This window comes from Eulemur rufifrons, chromosome 15, assembly GCF_041146395.1.
Source record: "Eulemur rufifrons isolate Redbay chromosome 15, OSU_ERuf_1, whole genome shotgun sequence".
NCBI lineage: Eukaryota > Metazoa > Chordata > Mammalia > Primates > Lemuridae > Eulemur > Eulemur rufifrons.
In genome coordinates, this window is record NC_090997.1 from 73,699,061 (window position 1) to 73,719,476 (window position 20,416).

General features: G+C 33.4%; 1 protein-coding gene across 1 annotated transcript in view; it reads right to left on the minus strand.

Moving 5' to 3' along the window:
• The window catches only part of TRDN (triadin), a 304,482-nt gene that overhangs the window by 66,177 nt on the left and 217,889 nt on the right, over positions 1 to 20,416 (minus strand). The window contains exons 24-25 of the mRNA XM_069489089.1: positions 17,356 to 17,406; positions 2,407 to 2,445 (exon numbers count right to left, since the gene is read on the minus strand). Coding sequence (XP_069345190.1) covers positions 2,407 to 2,445; positions 17,356 to 17,406 — 90 coding nt within the window. The remainder of the gene's footprint in view (positions 1 to 2,406; positions 2,446 to 17,355; positions 17,407 to 20,416) is intronic.

Below are 20,416 nucleotides of genomic sequence, written 5' to 3' on the forward strand. Positions count from 1 at the left end.
CTATAGAAAAAAACGTGAAAACCATCAAGCTTGACACAATAAATTCCTGCTGAAGAAAACTGTGTCCAGATGTTTTACATGACTTCACAAAATTTATGACAGAGCCAATCGAAGAAATCACAAAAGGGATTGTGGACATGGCAAAAAAACAAGTGGGAAGTGAAGAGTTTCAAGATACGGGTCTTGGAGAAATTCAAGAGCTAACAGGCACCATATCAGAGGAATTAACAGAAGATAATTTGATGGAGATGAGTGCTTTCAAACCAGTTCCAGATGATAAGGAAAAAGACGTAGAAGAAGCAGTGCCCCAAAGTAAATTGACATTAGAGAATCTGGCAGAAGTGTCTGATTGTTCGAGGCTGCTTTTGATTTCTTTTACAATACTGACCCTTCTATGATATGGTCTCTGAAACTAATGCAAATGGTGGAGGAAGTATGGGTACTATGTAGAAACATTTTTAGAGAAATGAAAAAGCAAAAGAGTTAGAAATTACAATGTATTTTCATAAAGTTACACCAAGTGTGTCTTCCTCTCCTTACCCTTTCCACCTACTCTACCTCTTCTGTCCCTGCCACCCCTGAGATGGCAAGACAAACCCCACTCTTCTTTCTTCCTCCTCCTCTTCAGCCTACTCAACATGAGAAAAGAAGGTTGGAGACCTTTATGATGAGTCTCCACTTCCGCTTAATTAATAGTAAATATGTTTTCTCTTCCTTATGATTTTTAAATGATATTTTCTTTTCTCTAGCTTACTTTTGTGAGAATACAGTATATAGTACTTATAACATATAAAATATATGTTAATCTACAGTTTATGTTATGGGTAAGGCTTCCAGTCAACCTTAGGCTATCAGTAGTTAAGTTTTGGGAGAGTTAATAGTTATAGATGGATTTTTTGGTTTGTGAGGGGACCAGTCCCCGTATCCCCCACAAGGATCAACTATATATTTCTAAAATTCCAGCTTAAAAACATTTTCTCCATGAAGTTTTCACTGACTGCTACAGATTACAGGAATGGCTCCTCTCTCTAGTCTCCTAGGACATGTTTCACTAGTATAATTTCCTTGTAGATGTCTTTCAATAGTTCATATCTATGTCCTCAAGTATACTCTTTGGGATGAAAACAATATCTTACCACCTGTTTGTAAACTAGTAAATTAACACTAGTAAGAGTGCTAACAATAATAGAGCCATTTTTATATGCAGTTTCCTTTTCTGCAGGTATATTTAGAGTTCAATAACTTTTGATGTAGACACTCAGTATATCATTTTATCTTTATTATGTATTGTTCTACAATTTAAAATTGCTGATTTCTTCATTGATCTTCCAAAGAATGCCTGCTTTCAGATTGTATGAAATCACCTAAAATGGATTTGTTCATTCACCAAAAATAAGAAAATGACTTAAATCCTTTTATGTTGACAGTACTTTTAAGAGAAGTGGTGTTAATAAGTCAGGCTAATATTTAACATATGCATGTAAAAGTGAATTACAATTACTTAAATATAGGTTAAAATTTGTACAAATGAGTAAAATAAATATTTTAAGTCTGATAGTATGAATGTCTACATTCATGTAGTAACGCTTTCACTGTACAGGGAGATATAGATTTAACCTTCTTTTATATAGATATAGATATATAAATCTCTTTTATATGGATATAAAATACTTGAAGAGGGTTAGCCATAGAAAGATTGTAAGGAACTAAAACTTTTCTCAAACTGTATTGTCTCCTTCTGCATTTTCCCCTATTCTATGATGTTTCTTCTCCCAACTTTCATCACTTGCCTTGAGTACCCAGCTAATCTCTTGACTTCCTCCCTTGCAAAATCTGTTTTTAAAAAGTCTATTTTAAAAGTATACCAATTTTCAAATTAATGGCCAATAAGGCAATGGATTACCTCTCCAAATAATAGTTGTATATTTAATTGTGTTTAAAAATGTGTTGAATATATTAGGGTGAAACACATGAAACCCGGTTTCTTGAGATAAAAATGGTTGAACGTAGGTGAATGTAGGTTCATAAGGCTTACACGATGATAAGGATAAGTTTTAGCTATTTGTAACACTCTGGCTGAAGTGTCTAAAATTCAAACTGCCACTTTAGCATTTTGTAAACATTGTTCAATTGCCCAATAAATAAACAAAGAGCATTATATTGTAATGGTTCCAGCACTTTGATGAACTTGTCCAAAATCTGCTACCAGAAAACATGGAATCTATTTTAATCTTAGCATACATTTAATTTTACTGCTTGTTGTCTTAAAGATATATGGGGAGGTTGCACCAATTTTTTTTCCATGTTTTGGGTATCTCAAAGCTTTACTCAACTGTGATTGTAAACTGGCCTTTTTCTAACCAAATGACATCTATTTAATATGTAAATTTTACAAAGTGTCCTTACCTGATTTGGAAAACTTTTCATCTTTTTTAGTTTCAGGTTCTAGGGTGAAATATACACATACACATACAAACAGACAGGGGGGAAAAATAAGCATTTGAAAAATAATCAGTACCAAGTGGATTAATAGGCAAGATTCATAGATTTTTTTTTAATCTGGCTCAATTTTGGTTATAGTTATGGACTTTTATCAATATATTAATGGAACATGTACCTTTGGTAAATTACAAAATAACAAGCAAATGTACTTCAATTTTAAAATAGTTTGCTAAAAAGTTTCATGTTAATCAAGTAATTTGGCATCTTGTCTTTAATAAGAACCAAGCTCATAATTCGTAAGAGTTCTCTAAATATTGCAAATAAGAAAATTAATAAATACTACTCCGAAAAAAGTGTCATAATTTTTCCTAATTTGACCAATTTAAGCAATTTTCTACTTTTGACTACTGTACACTTAATTCATGGAGCTCCACCTGGTGGTTAATTTAATAATTTCAAAATGATATGATTATTGTTCTTTTGTTAGTATTTCTATTATTATTAATTTCATAAAATAAATTAAGTTGGCTAAAATTCAGTATAATAATATAAGAATCAGTGAAACAAAGTATTTTGTTCTCTTCTTGTCCTAGGACAGTGTCTTTTGTCCAGAAACTCTGTATTCTAACTTAGTATCAGTATAGAATAATTTCATCGTTTTTTAAACTATTCAAGTTATGTTGATAGCACCATTAATGTGGTAGTTAACTGTATTTTTATGTTGTCAGCCCATTATTTTATTTAACTAATTTGTCTTGGCTTTATAGTTCTTCTCCCTTGGCATAGAGTCTTGTTTTGATTAATGGAAAGGTTCTGGTCCATTGCAGTTTTCCCCGCGTCAAACAGTAGAAAACTGACTTCATAGTTGGAATACTTACTGAGCATGGACTATGTATCAAAGATAGTGATAGTCAGCTTTATTTGGATTTTAGCTTCGTGGTTTCTCACTTTCTATAGTTACAATAAATAAAAGAAACTCATTTAACTGCAAAATTTTATATAATAGAGAATTACATGGCCACCTACAGCCTACTTCCTGTAATACTTGAATACACGTTCTGCAAAAGGAGCAGGATATCCTGTAATAAGTGATTTCAGTGCTATCATTGCACTTTGACATTCTTTGGCACATGTCCTTCTTTTTTAGTTGATATATTCTCTTACCTGGGTAGAATGAATCCTGTTTTAATGTTTTCTATGTATCTTAATATTAAAGGAAATTTTGTCATGATTTTAATGTAATTTTTGTTTATTGTCTATATCTTTTTTTAGATTTCAAGCTCCATAGGACAAAAATTATGCCTTGTTAGTACTCAAATATCAGCACTTGGTAAAATACCTGACATGTGGTATATGACCAATAAATATTGTTGAATGAATGAATGAGAGAAGGAAATGGTAATTATAGAAGGACCAAATGCTCCATCTACTGTACTGCAGTCCTAGAAGAAATTGAATCATCTTGTGCTTCAAGAAATAAAGATAGCTTTTACATTTATTTTTTATTTTAGAAACTTTTTAAAAATTAAATGATTTTTTTTGTGTACAACCGTAGCAAATGTGGCTTCCAGTAATTCAGTGATTCCTCAATTATTGCCTTTCCTGATGATATATGCTTTTTTTCTCAGCCAGCTTAGGCTAAAGTTAAGTCATATGTAATTCTTTAGTTTGCAATAAAACAATTTTATCTTTTGGGAGTGAATTCTGAAGATTTTGGTTTCATTAAAAAAGAAACAATTCTTTTTTTTCCCCTCTGCTAGTTCCTTCCTTATTAAATCTCTGCTAAACCAACATATAATTTAAACTTTCAAGCAAATTAGTAAAAGTGCAGTAATGAGAATTAATGTTTCTGGAGTGCTTACTATGGCCCAAGTACTGGTCAATTGCTAACTTCTATTATTCTATGAAGTAAGTTATTTTATCCCCATTTTGCAGATGAAGCAATTGAGGTTTACAAAAGTTAAGGTAATTTGCAGGAGCTCATCCAGCTGCCACGTGGCAGAACCAGGACTCCATCTTCCCAGCCTATTCCACCCCACCAGGGGTCACTTATCAAGGTCTGCATAGCATGACCCTAGTCTCCTTCTTAGTTCTCAGCTTGTGAAATGAGGTTGGTTTGAATAGTTGAATTACTCAGAAACAAATTCCCACAAATTTAAATCAATCCTTCCTAGAACTGAGTTCACTAGCATTTTGCTCATCAAGTAGCAGTTTCTACCTGAAAGAGCCTTGCTTCCCACTCTGCACGTGGCTTTCATCCCTGTCAATCACATTGTCATTATGTGATTGAAAATCACATTGAAATCATTTTAGCCTCAATGTTTGTCGTGGGGAATAGTTTTATCAGCTATTAGTATAAAACAACAAGAACCAACTCCATCTTATACACAGAATTTTATAATCATGCTTATGAATATGCACTATCCAACATGCATCCAGCTGTGGGCTTTCTTACTAGAACAGAACTACTGGCTTTTAGAATTATATAAACAACACTGACAAGATGACCTCAGGACAAGTTATTTCTGAGTGTGAAGAGTAGACTTTGGGGTCACATAATCTTACTTCAAAGGCAGGCTTGCTTACTTTGTGTCCCTGGGCATTTCTTAAAACCTCTAGTCTCTGTTTTGTCATTACTAAAATAGAGAAAATAATGTAAAATTGATATGAGAGTTATAAGTGATGAACGTAAAGAGCTTACCTATTTTTAAATTATGCTCATAAACTCAAATTGCATAATCTTTCAACGTCATTTTCTTTTTTAAAAAAACAGAATTGGAACTTTACCCTTGAATTTGCAAGGCAGGAATCGCTATGTGAGATACCAGTAACAGATTTTCTAAGGTGAGCTGCTCTTTCATTGGACTACTTGGTTATTAAGAACTCAATGCCCTCATTTTGTAGATGGCATTCCTATTGACAGTAAGGTCTTTAATTTTGAGTCATATAAGAATTCAGTTCCTAATAGGACCTGTTTCAGGTCATATAAAAATAATGACAATATAAATATGATACATAAGTATTTTTAAAGTTTAGTAAAAAGGTTTCAATGAGACACTTCAGGAAACCAAAATCAGTGGTTAATGCTCGCAATTGGTCCTACAAGCCAGAGAGAGGGAAGGGGAGTTTTATTTTCCACTTCATCTTTACTGTTTAATTTTTTCCTACAACAGTTTAGTGTTGCATAATAATAAAACATCTAGTTTCTATAAACATTTGCCATTGGAGCCCTTTATTTTGGGCTCCACATACAAGCATTGCAGAAACATGGAATCAAGAAATCCCCATGGTGAGCTGTTGAGCCAGACAGCCTGCCATTTCATAGGCAGCACTGACTTTTCCAGGCTGTTGATTTCATTTATGAAATGTAAATTGCTGATGGGCCTGGGGAGGGGAGCTTCATTAATGATTTTTCAATGTCATCAACAGTGTTTTCAAGTAGAGCAGGCAGACCAAAACTTCAGCATGCAAGTGCTTGTCAGGAAAGGGTAGCAGTGGAGACCAACTCTGTTTAGGAATCGCTGTTTTGTCTTCACAAAACAATAAGAAAGAAATTTATTCAATATGTAAATTCTAAGAATCGGCATTCTAAAAAGAATTTGAAATACTTTGTAGGGTAGAAGTTCAGTATCATTGAATTTTTTTTGTCACTTCATTGTGTTATCATTATCACATTTGTTTCCTAAGCACGTAGAGACCTTATATTTGTAATAAAACATAATAATTATTATTTTTTGCAACAATGAAATTTTGCAATTTTCACATGGTAGTCACTAAGCAAAATATATACATTATCTATATTTTATTTATATAATATTAAGTGTTCATTTATTAGCTTTCAAACCCCAGAAGCATATAAACTTCATGAGTCCTGGAATGAATTTTTATTTTCTCTTCTATATACTAGTGCTTAGACAGTGTTTTGCACAGAATAGAGTTCAATAAATATTTGTGGAAAAAAAGGACAAATTATCTTATATAATCCTCACCACTCCTTTGAGGTAAATATTATTATTAGACCCACTGTACAGATATTGAGGCATAATAATTTGTCTAAGTGCATACTCTCTAGGAAGTGGTAAAACTGGGATATAAATCCTGATTTTTTTTTCCAATTCCAAAGCTTTAAATGCTTAAGCACACTGCTATAACTACTGTTGCTACATATAAAAATAAAAGCTTTTAAGCATTTCATTCATAAACACTATACAGCAAACCACATTATATATCTTATAGGCATGTTTACCTAGGTTATATTACCTAGACAAACTGCTAACAGTGATTAAGACTGTAATTAGCATATATAATATAGTTGTGGAGCTTTCTGTTTTTTCAAGCCAGTCATTAAATCATGAATCATATGAATTAGTTTCCTAAATTGAGCTGGTAAAGCAAAATAAATAGACTGAGCATTGATAAAAAATTGATAATTATCTCTCACAATCTTGGAATAGTATTCAATATTTAATGACATGGAAGATTTTACATTTAAAACCAGGTCACAAATCTTATTCCTGTAAAATATGCAAAGAAACTTTAGCCGTGTTATCCCTAGTCAATCCTACGTGAGTTTTAGTAGTACGAGGGAGTCTGAAAAGCACGTTGGCTAAGGACACAGATCTAAAGTCAGACTGCCAGAAGTGAGTTCTGCATCTACCTCAGGCAACTGTGTGAGCTGGGTAAGTCACTCTCAGTGCTTCGATTTTCACATTAACAAAAACAAGATTGCTGTGAAAATTAGACCAAACACTACACGCGAAGCGCTTAGAACAGTGCCAGGTGCAAAGTAAATGTGCATGTTAGCCATTCCATTAATATTTTAAATTATTTTTCTTATATTATCTAATGTATTTTTAAATAAATATTTTAAATAAAACAAAGTTATGTTTATCTTAAGCAACATTCATACTTTTTTTCCCCCAAATCCATGGTTTTTACATCATTTGAGTTATCATTTGGACTTTTTGACGAAAACCTGCTACTGCTAGTAACAGCTACTGCTATTACTACCACTACCACCACACACACACACACACACACACACACTTGCACAACTTTATTGTGGTCCTAATTATATTATTTCAAAACAAATAGGATGCAACACACACACACATTCTCACATATATTTCCACATTCTATTTTCTGCATGAGGCCTTATCGGATAAGATGTAGAACTACTGTCACTCCAAGTAGCTTGACTTCAGTGTTTCAAATTTGGGGTAAGCCTCACTGAATTTATATCATTTATGTTTTTTCCTGCATATGCCTTAAGAATAATACTTGTTTTGCAAAGACTTAAGTATATTATACTAGGTAGCATTTGATTTAATTTGTTGTGGACACATTGTTTTGTGGTCCAAATAAATATAACTGTGACAAAGACAAAATTTGATCATCTTTGAATTTGATTTAGAACTTCTTCAGTATATAGACTTCCAGAAGAAGAAACTGCCCCAAGATTGGGTCACATCACACAGGGAACCAACACCTGACATCTCCAACTCCATAACTTTTCATCTTATCTGTGTATACATTTCTTTACTTCAATATTCTATTGACTGTTTAATTTAACATTTTCCTTCCTATTATTTAACCTTGTCCATATGGTTTTAATGCTTGATGCAATCTGTATGCTCCCATTTTCCCTGATTGCCTTTCTAAATTAGTATCATCTTTGTTCATGAATTGAGGGATTCTTTCACGTGTAATTAAGAGGCAAGGTGATAGCATTTTAAAATGACTGTTCAACCTCATCCAATTCAAGGAGTTGCAGAGATCATTTTTGCACTGCCATTGAAGAAAAACAGACAAACAAGCAAAAACTCAATTGAGCAAAAAATTCCTCAATTTGAAATTTATCTCCTTTATTAACTAAATGATCCGATGCATAGCCTCTGAAACTCTACGAATTTCCATTTTCTCACCTTCTGAAATGGGAGCAATTATAGTCATCTCATGAATTTGTGACTAAGATTAGACTGAATAATTTAACAGATATTTCCTGAGCACTCATGAACTAATACCTAAATAATAGATATCCATTGATTGGGCTAAAAATTTGGTCTGCCTTATTGAAGGTAGCACTGAAAGCTACTTCACTCTTCCTTTCTACCAGCTTCTTTTTCACTGTTGTGGGATCTTTGAGGGCAGGGATTTTGTCTTGTTCATTTTTGGAGCTCAGTGCCTAGAATATCCTTGGAGTGTTATACATTACATCAACACTCAAAAATTGTTATTGATATAAAAAATTAAAATGTTTTAAAATGACAGGAAAATCAAATTTTTAGTCTTCACTTTTAGTTTGTTAACCCAAATAAAAAGCGGAGTCTGTGTCTCATTAACTAAAACCCTTTACCTGGGTGAAAAAGCACATTAGAAGTGACCCACCAGATACTGCACACCGCTGCACGTCATCTTCAGATTTTTATATTTAATTTGTTTCAGTTTGTTAAAACTATTCAGAATGGCTAAGTTAATCAATTAGTTTATAGCTAGTTATTTCAAACCAGAAGCTGGAGTCTCAAGCTTATGAACACAGTGCTTTTTTCATAACACCTATGCACCCCCCAGCAAAAACACACATACACACAAATACATTCCCTATGCACATAAGTTCTCTGTCTGTCTCTCTCTCTCTCTCTCTGTCTCTTTCTCTCTCTCACACTTCTCATCCCCATTAGGTCAATAAGAAAAACAATTTTGCTTTATAAATTTCTATAGGCATAGTTCTAAAATGTCTCCAGTTTCTTTTTTTTTTTTTTTTTTTTTTTTTTTTTGTTGAGACAGAGTCTCACTTTGTTGCCCAGGCTAGAGTGAGTGCCGTGGCGTCAGCTTAGCTCACAGCAACCTCAGACTGCTCGGCTTAAGCGATCCTACTGCCTCAGCCTCCCGAGTAGCTGGGACTACAGGCATGCGCCACTATGCCCGGCTAATTTTTTCTATATAGATTTTTAGTTGTCCATATAATGTCTTTCTATTTTTAGTAGAGACGGGGTCTCGCTCAGGCTGGTCTCGAACTCCTGACCTTGAGCAATCCACCCGCCTCGGCCTCCCAGAGTGCTAGGATTACAGGCGTGAGCCACCGTGCCCGGCCCAAAAATGTCTCCAGTTTCTAATGCAAGTGGTTAATACATGCCTCATTGCTTTATGCCTAAATCTCGATTCTATAATCCCTTGTTGGCAAGATTCCCACAAAAGTTTGGTGCTCACAGAAAAAGTTTGCTGAGTGGACACTAAAAACATAAAATGGGCCAGAGGGCATTATTTTTTTGCAGCATAGAATAAATGCATACATTGTCTCTCTCCCTCATTCTATCATAATTTCATTTTCATGATCCTTTGTCTTTTGTATATGCTAAATACAATGTACCACATTTCTGAGAGTGTCTCTCTGCTTTTATCTATTCTTTCTTTTATGTCTACTTAAATGTGCCTCATTATTCTTTCCTTCCCTGAAGCGTCCCGATGTGAAGCGTATGCATTTAAGAAGGTAAGATATAATTGGAGGTGGCTACATGTATTGTAGGTCATACAAAGAATAGTCAGTCAGAACAGGGCCTGTGATGTTATTTGAAAATGGCGGGACAGCTGGTTGGATATATTTAAACTAATGAGCCAGTTGACTGGTTCAGAGAGTTGTGCAAAAAAATCATTTGCCAAGGTAAATTAAACAGACATTCTTTGGTTTATCTTTATCAAGGGACAGTCACTAACTAGAGACTCTTACTTGTTTCTCTAGGTACCAGAATTGATTTTCTTTAATTTTAAGCAAGAGTAATTAATTAGGTTAATAAAAGATCATAGGTTTAAGTATGAGTCATAGTATATCTGGTTGAAATATGTAAAAATAATAAATGACCTTGTATGAAAAAATAGTATATTATTATTTTTTTAATGGACATGAGCTGGATACGGTGCATATGCCAATAATTCCAGCTACTTGAGAGGCCGAGGCAGAAGGATCACTTGAGCCCAGTAGTTCGAGGCCAGCCTGGGCAACATTGCAAGACCCTTGTCTCTAGAAAGTAAAAAATCGGATGGGAAGAAATGAAAATGTTTGCTGTGATATTTTAAAAAAATTCCCCTCAATGAGAGAAGCATATTAGAACGTTTGCATAAGTTAGCATAGAGTGATAAGAAAATGGGGCTGGCAGAGTGACAGTGAGCCATTCTTTCCTTCTACTCTGCCAGTTTTAATGAGGGCTCACATGGAAAGAATGTCAAGGAAAAATATTGAAGCTTTACACTTACAATTGCACATATATTTCATATGCATATAGTTGTACACATGTTGTAGTTGTACATTCACTTTTTGGATAAAGAAAATAAAAATTCATAACACTTGGGTACATTACTTTTGTAAAGCCAGTGCTTGTAGAGAAAATTCTGGCACCCTCAACCACTTTTCTTTTTTTTTTTTTTTTTTTTTTTTTTTTTTTTTTTTTTTTTTTTTTTTTTTTTTTTGTTGAGACAGCGTCTCACTTTGTTGCCAAGGCTAGAGTGAGTGCCGTGGCGTCAGCTTAGCTCACAGCAACCTCAGACTCCTCGGCTTAAGCGATCCTACTGCCTCAGCCTCCCGAGTAGCTGGGACTACAGGCATGCGCCACCATGCCCGGCTAATTTTTTCTATATAGATTTTTAGTTGTCCATATAATGTCTTTCTATTTTTAGTAGAGACGGGGTCTCGCTCAGGCTGGTCTCGAACTCCTGACCTTGAGCAATCCACCCGCCTCGGCCTCCCAGAGTGCTAGGATTACAGGCGTGAGCCACCGCGCCCGGCCAACAACCACTTTTCTTACTAACATGTAACCTTCCCATCCAATCAAGTTGGTGTTTTGGCATGATGGGAACAATAAAAAAAGTGTTAGGCTATAAATTGCTGCTTAAAGTGAAAATACTACTGTTAAGGGTTCAATTTTCACTTTAACAATTCTTTAGAACATGAGTAACCATGGATTTTTAAAGGCATCTATGACATTTTATTCTATAGAATTCTTAGTGACCTTTTATTAATCAACAGATTATCTGTAACTTTCTCACATTCCTAGCAAATACAACAAAATTAGGATAAGATTTGTTAATATTTTCTAATCCTGAAAAAAAGGAAAGTAAGATTATTAATAATTTTAGTGGCTCTTAAATCTAATAGTAAGTAGATAATCCAGCGTAGAAACCTTGGGTAATCATTTAATCTTTGGGCATCAATTTCTTCACTGTTAACATGATAGTTATAATATTTTCTTCTTAAATTGCTTCAAAACAATTAAATCATGCCAACAAATTAAATTAGAAACAAGCCACAAAAAACAAAATATACACAAAAATTAAAATATTAATGCTTATTACTAAATTGAATATTCTAGACCAAGTATTAGATTTTAAAAATATTAAAGTTCTCATATTTCTTAGAGGATGACAATGCCATGAACAAAAAGGACATATATGAATTTCAATATTATTAGAAAAATTAAAAAAATCAAAAAGGTAAATCAAATACATAGATTAATGGGGTTTTCTTATTAGAATTATCAGTAACAAATAAATCCTTATAACAATCAGAGCACTAACATTAAAATTGGAATTTTTAGGAGAGAACTCAATATTTGATGTTAATCATTGGACATTGGAATATTTGTGGTCACTAGATGCAGCAAGATAGAAATAATGGTTGAGTTTAGACTGATATATGTTGAACTAATATATACTGAAAGGTATTTTTTGGTCTAAATCTCTGAGACCAACTATATTTGATTCTTTTTCATAAAAGCAGACTACACAGTATGTGCTCCTTCAATAAATCATTTAGGTTTTCCTCATAGGTTTGTATCTGAATAGATCAGCATCAAAATAGTGCTGATAGAACCAACATTGGGACCTTTGCAATAGGATACAAAAGCTAGTGACAACTAAGCATGCATAAATACCAGTTTCTAGCAAATTAAAAGCTGGCAGATAGATTACTAGCATCGACTCCTAAGATGTCTGGCTGCTTTCATGCTAAGAAGAATGTTCTGGGTTCCTCAAGTTTCAGTTCTAACTTTCTTCTTTACTAACTTTACGTGGGAAAACTCATCCATGTGCACCCACATCTTCAAATTCCATACATAGGCCAACATATACCATAAGTATATCTCCCACCCAAATCTTTATTCTGAAACTCACACCCAAATAGCTGTCAACACTACATTTTCTACCTGAATGTCCTAAAAGTACCACAAACTCAGCATGTCATGGTCCCTGTCAGTATCCCACCTCAGTGTCCCATTTCATCTCCGTGCATCTCATTCCTATTGAACCTGGCTTCTAACAGGTCAAAGTAATTTTGAATTACATTCTTATCTTCTAAAGTATTATCAAATCCATGACATTGAATTCTGATAAGTATTCTTTCTTCTTCTGATAAGTAATCTTTCTTCTACTGTTACATAAAATTGTTTCTACACATAATACTAATGTTAACATGGAAGTTATATAAATGTCCAATTAAAAAATTTTATGCAGTTTAGATGGATTCTAGCTATTGTTTCCCTATCATCTATTTGACTTTCACTGTGTCATGGAAGTAAATTACACTAGTCGGTCCAGATTATAAATTAACAAAGATATACTGATTACAAATATCAATCCACATTTCTCAGTGATTATAAATTTATTATTGGGGCATTTGTTCAATTAGCTACTTTTAAAATAAATATAAATTGACAAATTTGCCATTTCAAGTGTTTGCTTTAGCTTTCAAAATAAAATCTGTAGATTTTAAAAATATTATCTGCTATTTATTCTTTGTTCATTATATGCACTGCAATATGTTTCCGTAATATTAGGCTAATCATTTTCTTTTGAATATATTCTTTTTGTCTTAAGAGATCTTATTCTAACCAAAAGCTCTATCTGTATATATTCTCATCCATTTTTCCTGAATGTTTGAATATTGTCTTCTATCATCAAGGTTTGAAGAATCTTAAATTCCTTTCTGTACAAATATATGAACAAAATTTAAAACCTTTTCCTTTATGAGAAGCAGGTATGGTTTTCCATTCATTTTCCCAATGATGCATCTGTCATTTGATGTACTTTCCTACATGCAGGGCTTCATTTCTGAGATCACTATTATGTTCTCTCAGTGTGTTTTCCTATACCTGTTCTAATTACATATTGTTTTAATTAATTTTATAATAAATAACTATATTTGGTTAGGCAAATTCACCTTATTCATTTAAAAAAATTTCTCATCCTTGTCTTTTTAAAATTCAAAAGAAATTTTAGAAAATATTATCATGTTCTACTTTAAAAATATTGTTGATATTTTTATTGGAATTTATATATTACTTTAGAGAGAAATGATACCTTCCAGATACAAAAAGGAAATTTTTCTTCATTTATTCAGAAGTAGATTTAAAAAATATTTTATGATTTTCTATATGAAAATTTTGTGACTATTTAGGTAAATTTATTCTTTGTAATTTTATAGATTTTATTTATATTGCAAATAGGATCCATTTGACTAATATATTTTCAAATTAATCATTGCTGATGTTTAAGAATTCTATTGTTTTTATAAATTGAGCAGGTTGATCTTGTATTCAGGAGTTTTGCTAATCTCTCCTATGAATATTAACAGTTTGTAAACTTGGAATTTTTATGGAGATGATCTTCCGCAAATAAAACAGCTTTGACTATCCTTTTTCAATTCTTATACCTTTTTCCCATTGGTGCTATATTTGATACAATTTTTGAAGTAGGAATGACATTTTTGATCTATTCTTGACTTAAATGAAAATGCTTATGGTGACAGAACTGTGGTTTTGAGCTTTAAAATTTTTTTTATTATCTTGTTTACTAGAAATTAATGATGAATTAATGCTGGGTTTTAGCGAATAAACACTTTTTTAATTTATGGAAATGGCTTAAATTTTTTGTTAATCTGTTATGGATGATATCACTGATAATTTTGCTGTGACTCATGAAGTTATGGTCTCTTATGAGGATCTTAAATTACTACTTTTTAAAGATTTTTTGCATTATATTGTTAACTGGGATTTTCTTTTCTAAATTGTCTTTTTCTATTTTGTTTAGCATTGATCAAGATAGTCTTACCATTGCCCTCAGCTGACTAAATTTTAGACATGTTTCTTCCTGACTTTAGGCTCCTGACTTTCTTTTTCTTAGAGAAAATACTTTAGAAAAGTTATAATTGCAAATTAGTTCTCTGTCCCTTTGCAATGCAAATAAATCTTTTCTCAGCCTTTTGTCTCTTTTATAATCCAGGAATGTCTTTCTCAAAGACCATCCTCTTAACATATAATCATTGAGAAAATGGGGGACCCTAACTCCCAGTTTCTGGGGAAGTAGAGGGGTAGCCTAATTTTGATAAGTGCCAATTAGCAAACAAAGAAGGCCTAATCACTTGATCAACTATCTCTCTAACATCCTCCACTACTTTTCCAATGGCCTTTTGTTTCAATGGGTTGAATTTAATCTCTCTTCCCTATTGCAATAGTTTTGTGGAATAAACTCTTCCTTGAATGTTTAAATATCTGGTGCAATTTTTTTTTGACACGATGATTGTATTATCAACATATAACAATGTTGGTAAATTTCCTTCTTATTTTGTTACCTGAAACCATTTTCCCAATATACTTGAAGCTGGCTATATAACTAGTTAGTGCCATTTTGGGGATAACAATTTCCTGTTTGTTCAAATGTTTTATATTTTTAATATGTTTTGGACATTTAGAAATCCTTAGAAATTACCCATTTTATCTAAATGTTAGACATATTTAGCTAACGTTCTGTATTATATTCACTTATGATTTACAAATTTCTATTTTATCTGTAAAGTGCTACATGCCCTTTTTCCTTCTAATATTTCTTTTTGTAGTCTCTCTTTCTTTCTCTTCCTCTTTCCTTCACTCCCTCTCTCCTTCCGTCTCTATTTATCTTTATCTCTCTTTCTTCCCTTCTGTAGCCCATCTTCCTTGAAGTTTGTACATTTCATTAATTTTTCAAAAAAATTTGTCTACTTATATATCATTTTTGATAAAGATATGTTAAAATCTCTCAATAATATTGTGAATTTTGTTAATTTATTAACTTCTGGTCTAACTTTTAAAGACCTTATTTATACATAAACAGACATGCATAATTTATATATTAATAAATGCATATATGTAATCATGTCATGCGTATTCATGTATATTTGTTTCATGTAGTTTTTTTAGTCAAAATATTTTTTCAATGCTTGTATCTCTCTTATAAACTACATTATCAACCAAGTCTATATCATTCCATATTTTTTCCAAACTCTTATAATCATCTTCACCCAACACCAACATCTACTTGAATACCTATCTTATTATTTTTTTATATGATTTGGAATTTTTGGTCATATTTCAGGCTAGGTATTGTATTATTGTGTTTGTTGCAGCGTTTGTTTCTTGTGTTTCTTTATTCATCCATTGAATAATAAAATGTAGTAATATTTACCTGCCTACTGGACAGTTAACATAACATGTATGAATCCTACTGCAAGGTAAAACATCCTAATTTACATTTTGCCAAAATAACAAAACTGTGTGTAGTGCCAAACCGCTATCATGTGGGCTGAAAGAAATAGAGTACTACAGGTATGATATTCTAAAGTGAAGCATAAATGTTTAATAGGTTTGGGGTCATGTTGCTTTAAATGCTTTTTAAAAAATTAAGTACATATGTAGGCAGAGAAAAAATCATGGTTTGCTCTTATGTTTCATTAAATAACAATTTTGTTTAATTTAACATTAATTGCAAAATTAGAAAAAATATGACCTAAGGGTATTATTTTTATACACTACTACACTGACTAATGGGGGCTCTCCATGCATCCTTCATTTCTCTGACTGATCATTCTGTCAGCTTTCCCTTCCCGCTGTTCTCCGTATTGCTCCCAACTCCAACACATGCTTATATAAACGCACCAGAATGCTTTCTTTTTTCAATAAAAAGTGCAAGTAAGCTGGAAGTTTTACCACTAAGTCCCCCTCCATTGGACAATAGTTTATCCACATCTTCTCTTGAAGCAGGCTCAATTTCTAACATTCACAGTAGTAGGTATATTTTATGTCTTTGGTGGTTTCATACAATGAAAATGTATAATGTTCATTTTGACATTATGTCCAAGAAATATTAGACAATTCTGAGCACAATGTCATGCCCACAGAATGTGCCTGAATTAGTTAGAAATTAAATGTATTTACTTATGTTTTGGGAGACACAATTTGATGTACGGCTTATCAGAATTCACCTTACTCCACAACTATCACAATGGCAAGACCGGAGGAGGTACAATAGGGCAAGTTAGAGAACACAGTTCTTGATTTAGGGATTGATGTCCTAATGCTGGCTCTGCTACAAACTATAAAATCTTTGGAAAGGTTCTTGACTATTCAGGTTTTATTTATCTATAAGACTAGGAATTGAACTACGGTTTATCTCTAAGTTCCTCCTAGCTATAAAATTTGTTTAGGATTCTGTTATACCTGAACCTACAGAATAGCAAGATTTTGCTGAGAAATTGTTGTTATTTCATATTATCTTTTTGCTTTCCTATGGCTATTCCTAAGATTCTCTTTGGGTATTTATAAAATGTAGTTTTCCCTATTTCATTACAGACCCATGGAATCAGAATAGCATATAATTTTAAAAGTTTTTAGAGTAATTCTGACATAGCTGCTCTTTCCTTTGTTGTTTCATAATACAATTTAGTATTTGGTGATGGGAAATAAATCCTTTTTCCTTTGCTCAAAAAAATGTGATGGCATATGAAAGCTATGGTTTTGAGAGCCTGAAAAAGAAATGATTTATTACTTTGTTGCAAATAGCTGAATATGTAAAAGGCAGATCAATGTGGTTTCACATTTCATTATACAATATTACCTTTTTCTTTTAGAGAAGCTGGAACCTTCTCTTCTTTCCCTTTAATAGGCTCTGGAAAGAAACATTGGACATTTATGTGAACCCAAGACAAAGAGATTTTTAAACACATATATAATGGAGTCATTGAGCTACAGGTAAGCTGAAAGTAAGTAGAAACTATATGATGCTCTTTTTCTTTTCCAAAATGATGTTAATTGTACAGAGACAAAGAAAAGATACAGACTACAACAAGCCATACATTCTTTGATCATTTTTATTTAGTGCAAATCTAAATTGTTGAACGAGTTATAATCTACTTGTTTGTTTAAGAGGATGAGCATTTGGATGGATGAGAATTTATTTATCTGTAATTTTTTTAAATCATGACTTCAGCATGTAGAAGTTTCCCCAAACTGTTTAATCAGTTTATTTCTTTCAGGCTATGGTGTTTTTTTTTTTGTTTTTTTTTTTTTTTATAAACAAACACATGGAAAACTCTGCATACATCACATATACAGTGGTGTTTTAGTCTTTAGATTCAAGACAAAAAATAATTTCAAGAATAAAACTAAAATCAAATTGGAAAGACAATTTAATCTATGGAACAATTTTACCTATGAACTCCCAAAGTCTTAAAAATGCAACTTTAGTTGAAGTAAGTCAAATAAAACTTCACTTATTCTACCAGCTTTAATACACTTAGTGTGATTCTGACTGTAGAATGGTCTCCAGACATACATATGGGCAATGCTTCGAACATTAGTGTGTTCTACAGCTATTAAAATAAAAGATAAACCCATTTTCTACTTCCTCTACAACACTAAAGTTCAATATGCATTTTATGCATAGAAATGACTTTCAATGCAATGGGAAGGGAAGGGAAGAAAGAAATCCATCCTTCCAGCCCTATTTTCTATTCCCACCTTATGATTTGGGGTGGGAATACAAAGAATGTGATAGTGGCACTTGTACATGGAGATGCCACTTTAGCAATTAATTAGAATTAACTGAGTCCAGATAGCTTTGGATGTGTTAAGAATGGATTTACAGGTTTTATTAAAGGAGCTATGTCTTTCAAAGCAACATTTTCTTGGTGGATAAGCTATAGCCTTAGATATACATAAGGATGTGGAATTTTTAAAAAAAATGCTTTTGGTGACATAGAAATGTCCATGTTGCTAGTTATAGTGCTAAATATTAATATAAATAGGGCCAATTTTTTTCTATACTTCAACATGTGAAGATGGAATCAAGAACTGTGGATTGAACGAACACCTTGGGAAGCTTCATTAACTTTTTTTCAAGCTGATGGGGGTAATTATTACTGCTCTTGCTCTTCCTGGCTAAACCAAAAGAATTAATGTGTTGTAAAATGAGAAGCGGTGGTGGGGACAGATTCCCAGTGGGGTGGAAGAGTGCAGTGTCTGGAGTTTCAAAATTCAAGACTCAGCATGTAGATTTCAATGGGGGTGTGTGTGTGTGTACGTTTGTGTGAGATTTATAGTAGTTAGGAAACACAGGACCTAGGGAGAGGGTCTACAGAACTAATTTTTTTTTCAAAACATATTTTGCTTTTATTTGTAAGAAAATTAGGGGAGGAGATAATAGCAAACGAGAAGTTATTTTCCATTTTTTATTTATCTGTTTTTTTCTGAATTGTCTTCAGTAAATATTTATTTGAAAGGAAAGCAAAGTACAAAACCAAACAACCCTTCACACTAACACTGGATGTTGTGTTCAGTGGTCTTGGGTGGTCTTAGCTGGCTTCCCCAGGAGCGACTTCTCCAGTTTAGTCCAGTTCACATCAAAGACACTGTCTGATGCACAAGCAGTTTATTTTGGCAGCGCTTTTGCAAGGCAGATAGCAGGGGCAGGCAGGTGGCATGGGACAGATACAGTCAGCACATCAGTTGACTGCCTGCCTGGGAGCATCTCCATCCAGACACTATTCTTGTTAGGTCCGGAGCCGAGAGGGAGACACACAAAGCCTGAGCATAACAGTGAAATGCTGTTTATTTTGAGCATCTGGGTGCTGATGGGTGGAGGCCAAAAGAGCATCCACCATGAGGGAGGGGAAAGCCTTGGGGTTTTATAGAGGGTTTTTCCTGGGGGGAGTGAGCAACACCTGCAGAGACAGGGGAGGGGGTAGATTTGTCTTTTTCAGGGGGGATGGGAATGTAGGCGTCTGTAGCTGTCTGTGGTCGGGAGTTAGATTTACAACTTCGATGCTTCCCAGACTCCTGCGGCTTTTATTCTACAGGCTTTATGATCACTATTTAAGTTTTCCAATAAGCGCATTACATTCTATACATACTTTTGGTAAGTAAGTAAACCTTACTAAACCTTCTAAGTAAACCTAACAATTCTCAGAGTTTGGGGGATTTTTCCCCTTTTTAGTATCTATATTCAGTCAAGGTCAGTTATCAGGTGTTTCTTTCAGGAAGGGAGTTTAAGTTATTCTTCTAACGGTAAGTTTTATTCGAAAGTTACTGAGAATTGCATCTGTGCTGGTCTTGTTTTCTGAAAATCCTCAGGCCAAAGTTGGAAAGTTTCAGGCCAGGTTGTGTCAAACCACTAAGAGGCACATAGTATTGACCCTGTGAGATATTCGAATGGGTTTCATAAGTATCATTAATCTTATAGCCATGATGTCTTTCTTAGAGTATATTACAAAGAGGAGGCTCTTCAGACTCATTATAATCCTTTAGTTCAACCCATACTGGACATTAGACCTCATATAGAACTCTGCTAATGGCTTCTGTTATCGGCCTAATAAAGTCAAAACTTGGCTTGATATTCAAGATCCACTCTGAACTGATCCCAGCTTGTCTTTCTAACTCTTTTCTCATTCATTGTCTGTTTTTTTGTTGTTGTTTGTTTGTTTAATTTTGGAATGTTGTGGGTGCACAAATGTTTTGGTTACATGAATTGCTTTTGTACAGTTTGTGTCAAAGTTGTAAGTGTGCCCATCACCAAATAGTGTGTATTGCACCCATTAGGTGTGATTTTTACCCATCCCCTCCTCCCCGCTCCCACCTGCTTGATTTCCCTGGAGTTTTACTTGCAGAACTAATTTTGATTT